The sequence below is a fragment of the Somniosus microcephalus genome, chromosome 21 (assembly GCF_052327205.1).
Source record: "Somniosus microcephalus isolate GS21.2 chromosome 21, FLI_Smic_1.0, whole genome shotgun sequence".
Taxonomy (NCBI): Eukaryota; Metazoa; Chordata; class Chondrichthyes; order Squaliformes; family Somniosidae; genus Somniosus; species Somniosus microcephalus.
The window spans coordinates 2,745,357-2,758,134 of NC_141007.1; the positions used below are offsets into that span (position 1 = coordinate 2,745,357).

Here is a 12,778-nt window from a genome sequence, read left to right on the forward strand (position 1 = left end):
GAGGTGCATCCTCTAATTGCTGCATTGGCTCTGGTCTCTTTTTTGGAGCCTTTCCCCAGTCTTCAGACACTGGCTCTTCTTCACAAACGTTGTTAACCAGCCTTTGCATCACTTTTACAGGATGTTCCTCACCCACCTGCAACATGCTGCACGTATGTTATCCATACCAGGAGACGCCGCCTTTTTCAAATTACCAATAGCAATCTCTACTTCATCTTTGAAATCCAGCAACAACTCCCCTCCATTTGTCCCGAGTGGTTTCTCCAGAATAGATTCATCCACCATGCTTTGTACATGGTCTACATCTTGAAGATACTCTTGCTCCTTGCCTGTTCATCCTCAATTATCTGACCACTTTAGTCTTTCACTGGAGTCATTTCAAGTTTGTAAGATTCACGGAGTTCTCTTATCACCCAACACAGCCTGTGATTCATTTCCTTTGGCCGAATCTTCTGCTTCTTTGCCCTTGTCCTTTATCCAGTTGTTCTAGTCTCTCTTGGCTTTTAGCTTTATTTCTCTGGTGTTCGGTCCTTGTATTGGGATCTGGTTTGATGCTTGCCTGAACCTTTCTTCGTTTTTCACTCAACTCATTATGGGATGCAAACACACAAACAATGACAGACAGGTTCAAACAAATGACCTTCTGGTCCAGCCAGCCTGTCCGACACAATCGCGATACCTTGTGCATCACAATAGACACACTCCCCACCACCCAAAACCATGTGATCTCTTGGGAGAGGTAAAAAAAAAAACCCAGGCCACTTTAGGTGCAAAAAATCTGGGAAATTCCTCTCCAACCCATCTAGGCGATGGAAACTAGTCCAGGTCGCCACTCTGGCCCTGAATTCCCTGCAGTGCCTACATTCTGTAAGAGATGATGTCCGCCCCGGCCAGAAACAGGTCCAGCTCTCAGTTGAAGGAATTCAGCAAGTCAGTGTCCAGGCGGCAGCCTGTTTCAGAGGCCCACTATTCTCTGGGAAAAGAATCACCTCCTGACATCTAACCTAGATCTTGCCTTATACAACTTAAAATTGTGACCCCTGGTCCTGCCTAACCTACTGAAACAAACTGTCAACTGGAACACAATCTATTCCCTTCATCAGCTTATAAACCTCAATCAGATCCCCCCTAAATCTACACTTCCCTAAAGTGTAGAGTCCCAACTCTTTTAGCCTCTCTTGTTAACCAAGATGTGTTGTACTGGGAATTAGTCAATGGCCCCTCCTCTGCACCCTTTCCAAAGTCTCAATATCACCTACCATGTGAGGAGACCAAAACTGCACACTATATTCCAAGTGAGGCCTGACTAAGGTCTTGTACAAGGACAAAACAGTATGCCTCGTCTTGTACTCAATTGTCCTATGGATACCCCCCAACACCCTATTTGCTCTAGCTATCGCTTCACGGCATTGCTCAGAATCGAGCTCGTTCTCCACCAGCTATTTTTAACCCAGGTTCCTAGAAGTGTGAGTCACACCCAGTGCAGTGGCCAAGGAGAGGTAGGGCGTGAACTTTTCTGTTTTCTCCCCTTTCCTCCTCGGTGTCCCCACACCAAAACCTTCCCATTTTCAAGGGCAGACAGCCCAGCCACGGCCTTCCTTTTGTCCAATGCCCCTCTGCTCCGTTTTCCATTGATGGCACAACCGTCATGGTGAATTTGGGGGATTCATAGGTGTGAACACACATCCTGCCATTCACTGGTGTTCCACATCATTGTCCAATAGGCAATTCTTACTCACCTCTAGTTTCCAACTTAATAGAAGCATAGGGAAGAGGAGGAGGCCATTCAGCCCCTCGAGCCTGTTCCGCCATTCAATGAGATCATGGCTTCCCTCCCCCACCCCCACTGTAGGATAGTGTATAATATAATAGCCATGGTGTGGAGATGCCGGAGTTGGACTGGGGTGGACAAATGTAAAAAGTCACACAACACCAGGTTATAGTCCAACAGCTTTATTTGAAATCACACTTCACCTGAAGAAGGAGCAGCGCTCCGAAAGCTTGTGATTTCAAATAAAGCTGTTGGACTATAACCTGGTGTTGTGTGACTTTTTATAATATAATAGGCTAACAGCGTGATGTAAGTAAAGGGCTTTACATGATAGTTAGCATAGAGAGCTACAGTAAAGAAGGAAGTGCGGAAACCACAGGGGTACAGTGTGTGTGTGGCAGGATGCTCAGAACATCTGGTGTGAAACAGCTCAATACAGAATTCAGTCTCAATATCTGTGTATTATCAATTTATTCGGTGTGATAGAGGCCAACACAGTTTAGATTAGGCTGTTAGGATTCTGCAAGTCAATAGGATATGATGTGTTAGATCAGGTCAACTTAAGAAGAAAGGCAGAATTCATTAAAGGATCTATGTAAAGAACCATGGTCTAGTTTGCAGACAACATGTTTGGTTTAGGTTGCTAATATCCTGGGAAAGTGTGAATGGGAACCGCTTATTTTTATAACCTCCACATTCCAGCCAGAATGAGGTATATGCAGTGCAACATTGCAGTCGCATATGACACACCAGGATCACATGACAGTAGTCTTAGAATTGATTTGCTCTGAGCAAGTCATTTGATGTTGCTCAAGAACCATCCCTCTAGGTTGTCGTCATACATGTCTTCACACTGTTCCCTTTGGGGAACTGTATGAAGTGGTGGAAGGATTTCTGGCCGCGATTAACGCTCCTTCCGTGACCGTAACCATCTTCATACCAACCATTAGGGTGGTTAGTCCTATGGCGGGAGGGTTTTACGGGCTCCCACAACCCATACAAAGGGGGGGGGGCCACCCACGGACGCAAGTATCCCGCTGGATGTCAACCCAGAATTTAGAGCCGGAGCTCCAACTCCACTTGCCGGGACTGTCTGGAGCGGGGTTCGAAACCCTACGCCTTCTGGCCCAGCGGCAGGGATGCTACCGCTACGCCAAAGGCCCACTCCTCCCTCTAGGTGTACAAGTGTGAGCCATTTTCAGTAGTTCGACAGTATTCAGCACAGAGAACTCGCCTGGATCGGACTGGTTCGTAGACCGAATGGGTATCCTATTTATGAGTATATAAACTTATAAACTTGATTGTACTTTTGCCATTATTCAATAAACCAACAAGTTCATTTATCTCTGGATTGACCCACTCAATCAAACTGACACCCACCCACCCCGCAGTTGTAACTTTTCTTGGCTCTCACTACCATGGCTATGGTCAGTGCTCCTCTCTTGCCCTTCACTTTAGCTGCTCAACAAAACAAATTATTCCCACCCTAGAGACGAGCATGTTTGTTTGCTATAAAAAGCAAGGCAGCTGCTGCAATCCTCTTCACATCTGTGGAGAAAATACACAACACTCAATTTGCCAGAGAATTTTGATGACCATTTACAGAAATCTTGAGTGCCCAAAAGCACAGGCGTTGGGTGTGCTCAGAAATTCCTTCCATTTTTGGCCTGGTAGCCCTGTGAAGTAGGGCAGCACTCCAAGAAATGGGGGGCACTGCTTGTAAAACCCCCACACAGCATTTACATTCTGAGCAGCTGGCATCATGAGTGCTGCCTGGCTCACGCCAACATTGTTGAACCTTTCAGTACTTACCAATATGATGCCAGCTTGTGCTGTTGCAAACTGCATCAACACCCATTCGTAGATGTTTGGTCCCCACATGCCCAGCCGGTCTCCCTTCTCCAGTCCGACAGCCAGCAGCCCTGCAGCCAATTGGTCGGCCTGTGAAAACAGAATGTTACGGAATCAGAGTTCAGAGCCTGAGGGAAATAACTGGAGCAGTGGGTCAGTCAGTCCATCCCTGCCAATTCAGGTCAAACCTGCAGCTAAGGGCATTATCCTTGCTGGTCTGTTGCACTCCCTTTAATACTGGATTATTATATTCTGCACCTCAGGAAGGATATATTGGCCTTGGAGGGGGTTCAGCGCAGGTTCACCACAATGATACCAGGGCTAAAAGGGTTAAATTATGAGGACAGATTGCACAGACTGGGCTTGTATTCCCTGGAGTTTAGAAGATTAAGGGGTGAGCTAATTGAGGAGTTTAAGACAATTAAAGGAATTAATAGGGTAAAGACAGAGAAACTATTTCCTCTGGTGGGAGAGTCCAGGACAAGGGGCAGAACCTTAAAATTAGAGCCAGGCCGTTCAGGGGTGATGTCAGGAAGCACTTCTTCACACAAAGGGTAGTGGAAATCTGGAACTCTCTCCCTTCTTTAGAAGCTGTTGAGGCTAGGTCAATTTCAAAACTGAGATTGATAGATATTTGTTGGGTAAGGATATTGAGGGATACAGAATCAAGGCAGGTAGATGGAGTTAAGATACAGATCAGCCATGATCTAATTGAATGGCAGAACAGGTTCAAGCAGCTGAATGGCCTCCTCCTGTTCCTATATTGTTGCTTTGGGGTACTTTGAGCAATTCAACCTGGTGAAGCTACAACACAGGACTACATGCATGCTAAACAGTGGAAGCAGCGTGCTATAGAGAGAGCTAAGCGATCCCACGACCAACGGATCAGATCAAAGCTCTGCAGTCCTGACACATCCAGTCAAAAGGACAATTAAGCAAAGGCCTGAGCTTCATCCCCTTATGCCCCCATCTCAATGAATTTCGAGCTCGGCACGATGCTGAGCTCTTTTTCCGCCGCCTTCATCTCCGTGCCCACTTCTCTGGCCAGGAGTCTTCCCCTCGCATGGCTGACCCTTTCTCCCGCTTTCAGAATTCCCGTTCTACCTGGACCCCTCCCCCTGGCCTCTTACCCTCTCTAGATCTTTTCATCGCTAACTGCCGCCGTGACATCAGCCGTCTCCATTTCTCTGCTCCCCTCACTCACTCCAACCTACCTCCCTCTGAACTTGCAGCACTCCATTCTCTTAGATCCAACCCTGACATTGTCATTAAACCTGCTGACAAGGGTGGTGCTGTTGTTGTTTGGTAAAAAGACCAGGCTAGTGCGAGCAAGCACTGAGTGCGAGTCTGCAGAGAGTGCTGTGAGTTTGGGTAAGTGTGTGAGTTCTTTAATTGTTATTTCTCTTTAAATCATTCTTGATAAGATTACTTAAGCAGTTTAAGTAAAGGGGAAAAGTTAAATATTTGGGATTCTGTTGGTTTAAGAAGAGTAAAACAAGGTTACACTACAGTAGGAGTAAATTGGCACAGCAGGCAGTGGAAACCAGTTTTCTAACCAATCAGCAGGGGTGACTCATTTGGCTGTAAACAAGCAAACAGTATAAAAAGACCAGTCCTAGTGCGAGTCAGCAGAGAGTGCTGTGAGTTAGGGTAAGTGGGGTGTTAGGTGCTCTTTTCAAACTTTAACTCTGTGGGTTGTAGTTAATAAGGCCTTTCTGGTGCAGAGTGACTGTTGGTAAACCATTTAACTGGTGTAATTAGAGGGATTGATTTAAATTAAATCCAATTAATTAAAGGGGATACTAGCATCTATAATCGGGCAGAGGGTGTCCATAACTAACAATAAAAAATTTAATTAATTACATAGAATGGAGCAGGTGATGTGTTACTGTTGCGAGATGTGGGAGCCGGTGAACCCCATTGAGGCTCACGGTGATTACGTCTGTGACAAGTGTCTGCTGCTACAGGAACTCCAGCTCCGTGTTGATGAGCTGGAGCCTGAGCTTCACACACTGCGACACATCAGGGAGGGGGAGAAGTACCTGGACTCTGTATCAGGAGGTGATCACACCTATGAAGTTAATTAATTCAGGTGTAGCCCATGGTCAGGGACAGGACGGTGTGACTACCAGTGAGGCAGGTACGGGGATCCAGGAGGTAGAGCTGGAGGAGCCGCAGCCCTTGCTCTTGTCCAGCAGCTTTGAGGTTCTTACTCCCTGTGGGGACGGGAGCAGGGACTGCAGGGAGGATGAGCAACCTGGCCACAGCACCGTGGAACGGGGGGCCATTCAAGAGGGGGGAGTAACTAGAAATGTTGTAGTGGTAGGGGATAGTGTTATTAGGGGGATAGATAGAGTTCTCTGCAGCCGAGAGCGAGAGTCCCAAAGGCTGTGTTGCCTACCCGGTGCCAGGGTTAAGGACATCTCCTCTGGGCTGGAAAGAAAATTGCAGTGGGAGGGGGTGGATCCAGTTGTCGTGGTCCATGTTGGTACAAACGACGTAGATAGGACTAGGAAGCCGGTTCTGTTAAAGGAGTATGAGCAGCTAGGGGTCAAATTAAAAAACAGAACCTCAAGGGTAATAATCTCTGGATTATTACCTGAGCCACGAGCGAATTTGGCTAGGACAAATAAAATTAGAGAGTTAAATGCGTGGCTCAAAGACTGGTGTGGGAGAAATGGGTTTTGCTTCCTGGGACACTGGCACCAGTACTGGGGCAGGAGGGAGCTGTTCCGTTGGGACGGGCTTCACTTGGCCAGTGCTGGGACTAGAGTCCTGGCGGATCATATAACTAGGGCTGCAGAGAGGGCTTTAAACTAACTAGTGGGGGGGAGGTTCCTAGAGAGCAAATAATAAAAATGACAACAGAGAAGGTCATAGACTTAGGTAGCAGTGGGGAAATTAAAAACCAGAGCGTGTCAGGAAGGGGCAGAAGGTATGGAGTAAAAGGTAAAGTAATAAAAAGGGCAAAAGCAGGAACTAAGTGTCACAAAACATATTTGAAAGTTCTCTATCTGAATGCACGTAGCATTCGTAACAAAATAGACGAGTTAATGGCACAAATAACTACATATGGGTATGATCTTGTGCCCATTACAGAAACATGGCTGCAGGGTGACAATGCCTGGGAATTAAACATGCCAGGTTATTTAACGATCAGGAAGGACAGGCAGGAAGGAAGGGGAGGTGGGGTGGCTATGTTAATAAAGGAATGAGTCACTGTAATACAGAGAAATGATATTGGGTCAAAAGATCAGGATAATGAAACAGTTTGGGTGGAGGTAAGGAATAATAAGGGGAAAAAAACACTAGTGGGCGTAGTCTATAGGCCTCCGAACAGTTGCAACGATGTTGGACGGAGTATCAATCAGGAAATAGTTGAGGCTTGTAATAAGGGAACATCTATAATTATGGGGGATTTTAACTATCATATTAATTGGACAAATCAAATTGGGCAGGGCTGCCTTGAGGATGAGTTCATTGAATGTATTAGGGATGTGTTTCTTGAGCAGTATGTAACTGAACCGACCAGGGGGCAAGCAACCTTAGATCTGGTCCTGTGTAACGAGACGGGATTAATTAAAAATGTCCTAGTAAAGGATCCCCTTGGAATGAGTGACCATAACATGGTTGAATTCCATATTCAATTAGAGGGTGAGAAGGTTGGATCTCAAACAAGCGTGCTAAGCTTGAATAAAGGAGACTATGAAGGTATGAGAGCGGAATTGAGTAGAGTGGATTGGGAAAATAGATTAAAGGGTGAGACGATACATGATCAGTGGTGTACATTTAAGGAGTTATTTTACAACTTCCAAAAAATATATATTCCACTGAGAAGAAAAGGGTGTAAAAGAAAAGACAGCCATCCGTAGCTAAGTAAAGAAATTAAGGATAGTATTCGACTAAAAACAAGGGCATATAAAGGTAGCCAAATCTAGTGGGAGGATAGAGGATTGGGAAAACTTTAAAAGACAGCAAAAAATAACAAAAAGATTGATTAAGAAAGGGAAGATAGATTATGAAAGTAAATCAGCAAAAAATATAAAAACAGATAGTAAGAGTTTTTATAGTTACATAAAAAGAAAAAGGGTGGCTAAAGTAAATGTTGGTCCCTTAGAGGATGAGACCGGGAAATTAATGGTGGGAAATATGGAGATGGCAAAAACACTGAATGAATATTTTGTATCAGTCTTTACAGTAGAAGACACTAAGAATATCCCAACACAGGACAAACAGGGGGCTATAGGGGGGGAGGAGCTAAACACGATCAAAATCACTAAGGAAGTGGTACTCGGTAAAATAATGGGACTCAAGGCGGATAAATCACCTGGACCTGATGGCTTACATCCTAGGGTCTTGAGGGAAGTGGCGGTAGGGATTGTGGATGCATTGGTAATCATTTTCCAAAACTCCCTGGACTCAGCAAAGGTCCCGGCAGACTGGAAAACTGCTAATGTAACACCCTTATTTAAAAAGGGCAGTAGACAGAAGGCTGGAAACTATAGACCGGTTAGCTGAACATCTGTGGTAGGTAAAATTTTGGAGTCCATTATTAAGGAGACAGTAACAGGACATTTGGATAATCATCATTTAATAGGACAAAGTCAGCATGGTTTTATGAAGGGGAAGTCATGTTTGACAAATTTGCTGGAGTTCTTTGAGGAAGTAACATATAGGGTGGATAAAGGGGAACCAGTGGACGTAGTGTATTTAGACTTCCAAAAGGCATTTGACAAGGTGCCACACAAGATTATTGCTTAAGATAAAAAATCACAGGATTGGGGGTAATATTCTGGCATGGATAGAGGATTGGCTATCTAACAGAAGGCAGAGAGTTGGGATAAATGGTTCATTCTCAGAATGGCAATCAGTAACTAGTGGTGTTCCGCAGGGGTCGGTGTTGGGTCCCCAACTCTTTACAATCTATATTAACGATTTGGAGGAGGGGACCGAGTGTAACATATCAAAGTTTGCAGATGATACTAAGATGGGAGGGAAAGTAGTGAGTGAGGAGGACATAAAAAACCTGCAAGAGGACATAGATAGGCTAAGTAAGTGGGCAGAGATTTGGCAGATGGAATACAATACTGGAAAGTGTGAGGTTATGCACTTTGGCAGGAAAAATCGTAGAGCAAGCTATTATCTTAATGGCAAGAAACTGGAAAGTACTGAAGTACAAAGGGATCTGGGGGTCCTGGTGCACGAAACTCAAAAGGTTAGTATGCAGGTGCAGCAAGTGATTAAGAAGGCCAATGGAATGTTGGCTTTCATTGCTAGGGGGATAGAATATAAAAATAGGGAGGTATTGCTTCAGTTGTACAAGGTATTGGTGAGACCGCACCTGGAATACTGCATACAGTTTTGGTGTCCATACTTAAGAAAAGACATACTTGCTCTCGAGTCAGTACAAAGAAGGTTCACTCGGTTAATCTCGTGGATGAGGGGATGGACATATGAGGAGAGGTTGAGTAGATTGGGACTCTACTCATTGGAGTTCAGAAGAATGAGAGGCGATCTTATTGAAACATATAAGATTGTGAAGGGGTTGGATCGGGTGGATGCGGGGAGGATGTTCCCGATGATGGGTGAAACTAGAACTAGGGGGCATAGTCTTAGAATAAGGGGCTGCTCTTTCAAAACTGAGATGAGGAGGAACTACTTCACTCAGTAGGTCCATGGAATATGCTGCCCCAAAAAGCTGTAGAAGCTACATCATTACATAAATTTAAAACAGAAATAGACAGTTTCCTAGGAGTAAAGGGAATTAAGGGTTACGGGGAGCGGGCAGGAATTTGGACATGAGTCTAGGTTCGGATCGGACATGGCCCTGTGGGTAGCGGAGCGGGCCCAGGGGTCGTGTAGCCTGATCCTGCTCCTATTTTGTGTGTCTAATTATGTTAGATTCAGGAGATGGTTCTGTGATAGTAGATTGGCGGTTAGGATCAGATCAGCCATGATCTTATTAAATGGCGGAGCAGGCTCGAGGGGCCGATTGGCCTACTCCTGCTCCTATTTCTTATGTTCTTATGTTAACTGACCTCTACCTAGCGGAAGCTGAATGCCAACTCTCCGACACCTCCTCCTACCTCCACCTGGACCATGACCCCACTACCGAACATCAAACCACCGTTTCCAAGACTGTGACTGACCTCATCTCCTCTGGAGATCTTCCACCAACCTCATAGTTCCCCAACCCCGCACAACCCGCTTCTACCTCCTTCCCAAGATCCACAAACAGGACTGCCCTGGTAGACCCATCATTTCAGCCTGTTCTTGCCCCACGGAACTTATCTCTTCCTATCTCGACTCTATCTTTTCTCCTTGTCCAGTCTCTTCCCACCTACATCCGCGACTCTTCGGACGCCCTCCGCCACTAGCAGTTTCCTGGCCCCAACCGCTTCCTTTTCACCATGGACGTACAATCCCTCTACACCTCCATCCCCCACCAGGATGGCCTGAGGGCACTCCGCTTCTTCCTTGAACAGAGGCCCGGCCAGTCCCCATCCACCACTACCCTCCTCCGCCTGGCTGAACTTGTTCTCACATTGAACAACTTCTCCTTTAACTCCACTCATTTCCTCCAAATCAAAGGTGTTGCTATGGGAACCCGCATGGGTCCTAGCTATGCCTGCCTTTTCGTGGGATATGTGGAACACTCTTTGTTCCAGTCCTACTCAGGTCCCCTCCCTCACCTCTTTTTCCGATACATTGATGACTGTATCGGTGCCGTTTCCTGCTCTCGCCCTGAACTTGACAATTTCATTCACTTTGCCTCCAATTTCCACCCTTCCCTCACCTTCACATGGTCCATCTCTGACACTTCTCTTCCCTTCCTCGACTTCTCCGTCTCCATCTCTGGGGATAGGTTATTGACCAATATTCACTACAAGCCCACTGACTCCCACAGCTACCTGGACTACACTTCCTCCCACACCGCCTCCTGTAAGGACTCTATTCCATTCTCCCAGTTTCTCCGTCTCCACCGCATCTGCTCCAACGATGCCACCTTCTACACCAGTGCATCTGACAAGTCTTCCTTCTTCCTCAACCGAGGATTCCCCTCTACCGTGGTTGACACGGCCCTCGACCGTGTCCGTTCTATCTCCCGCACTTCTGCCCTCACCCCTCCCTCCCGGAACCACGATAGGGTTCCCCTTGTCCTCACCTTTCACCCCACCAGCCTCCACATTCAACGGATCATCCTCCGCCATTTCCGCTACCTCCTAAGTGATCCCACCACCAAACGCATCTTCCCCTCCCCTCCCCTTTCAGCATTCCGTAGGGACCGCTCCCTCCGAGACATTAGTCCACTCCTCTATCACCCCCAACACCCCTTCCCCCTTCCCGTGCAAGCACAGGAGATGTAACATCTGCCCCTATACCTCCCCACTTCCCACTGTCCAGGGCCCCAAACACCCCTTCCAGGTGAAACAGCGATTTACTTGTGCTTCTTGCTATCTAGTATACTGTATTCGCTGCTCACGATGCGGTCTCCTCTACATTGGGGAGACCAAACGCAGATTGAGTGACCGCTTTGCGGAACACCTCCGTTCAGTCCGTAAGGGTGACCCCGAGCTTCCGGTCGCCTGTCATTTTAATTCACCGCTCCATTCCCACTCGGACCTCACCGTCCTTGGCCTCTTGTATTGTTCCACAGAAGCTCAACGTAAACTCGAGGAACAGCACCTCATCTTCCGATTAGGCACTTTGCAGCCTTCCGGACTCAGTATCGAGTTCAACAATTTCCGATCATAACCTCGACCCCTATTACATTTTTTCTTATATTTTTTATCCACCCCTTTGCGGTTTCTCCCCCTCCCCCCCCCCTCTCTCTCCCACATGGCAGCTGTCTCTCATTCTGCCAGAACATTTCACACCTAATCTAGAGCCGTCTTTTGTCTCCACTAGTCCGATCACCATCTCGTCTGGTTTTGAATACCTCTTAATGTCTCTTCACTTCTTTTGTTCTCTCCCAGCCCTGCCTTTCAATCTATTTCATTTCCTTTCCAGGTTTGAAAAAGGGTTCGACCCGAAACGTCGACTCTAATTTCTCTCCATGGATGTTGCCTGGCCTGCTGAGTTTTTCCAGCATTTTCTGTTGTTATTTCGGATTTCCAGCATCTGCAGTATTTTGCTATCGTCCAATTAATCAACTAACTGGATTAGGAGGCTCCACAAACATCCCCATCCTCAACAATGGCGGAGCCCAATATACAAATGCAAAAGGCAAGGCTGAAGCGCTCACAACCATCTTCAGCCAGGAGTGCCAAGTGGATGATCCATCTCAGCCTCCTCCAGAGGTTTCCACCATCACAGATGCCAATCTTCAACCAATTCGATTCACTCCGAGATATCAGGTAATGTTTGAGCGCACTGGACACAGCAAAGCTACAGGTCCCTACAACATCCCGCTATCGTGCTGAAGACTTGTGCTCCAGAACTAGCTGCGCCTCTAGCCAAGCTGTTCCAGTACAGCTATAACACTGGCATCTATCCAGCAAGGTAGAAAATTGCCCAGGTTAAGTCCTTCCATAAAAAGCAGGGCAAATCTTGTGTGGAGGCTTGTATGGAACATAAACACCAGCATAGATCAGTTGGGTCGAACTGCTTATTGCTGTGCTGTAATTTCTATGTAAAATCCATACCAGCCAATTACCGCCCCATCAGTCTACTCTCAATCATCAAAGTGATGGAAGGCGTCATCGACAGTGCTATCAAGCAGCATTTACTCACCAATAACCTGCTCACTGATGTCCAGTTTAGGTTGCATCAGGATCACTCAGCTCCGGCCCTCATTAACAGCCTTGGTCCAAACATGGACAAAGGAGCTGAATTCCAGAGGTGAGGTGAAAGTGACTGCCCTTGACATCAAGGCAGCATTTGACCGAGTGTGGCATCAAGGAGCCCTAGTAATACTGAAGTCAATGAGAATCGGGGGGGAACTCTCCACTGGCTGGAGTCATACCTAGCACAAAGGAAGGTGGTTGTTGGAGGCCAATTATCTCAGCCCCAGGACATCGTTGCAGGAGTTCCTCAGGGCGGTGTCCTAGGCCCAACCATCTTCAGCTGCTTCATCAATGACCTTCTCTCCATCAGGTCAGGAGTGGGGATGTTCGCTGATGACTGCAGTGTCCAGTGCCATTCGCAACTCCTCAG

At 46.7% G+C, this 12,778-nt stretch overlaps 1 protein-coding gene across 1 annotated transcript in view; it reads right to left on the reverse strand.

The window, feature by feature from the left end:
* acsf2 (acyl-CoA synthetase family member 2) overlaps positions 1-12,778 on the reverse strand; it is a 325,180-nt gene that overhangs the window by 263,120 nt on the left and 49,282 nt on the right. The window contains exon 3 of the mRNA XM_085963196.1: positions 3,584-3,712. Within this exon, the coding sequence (XP_085819322.1) occupies positions 3,584-3,712 (129 nt within the window). The remainder of the gene's footprint in view (positions 1-3,583; positions 3,713-12,778) is intronic.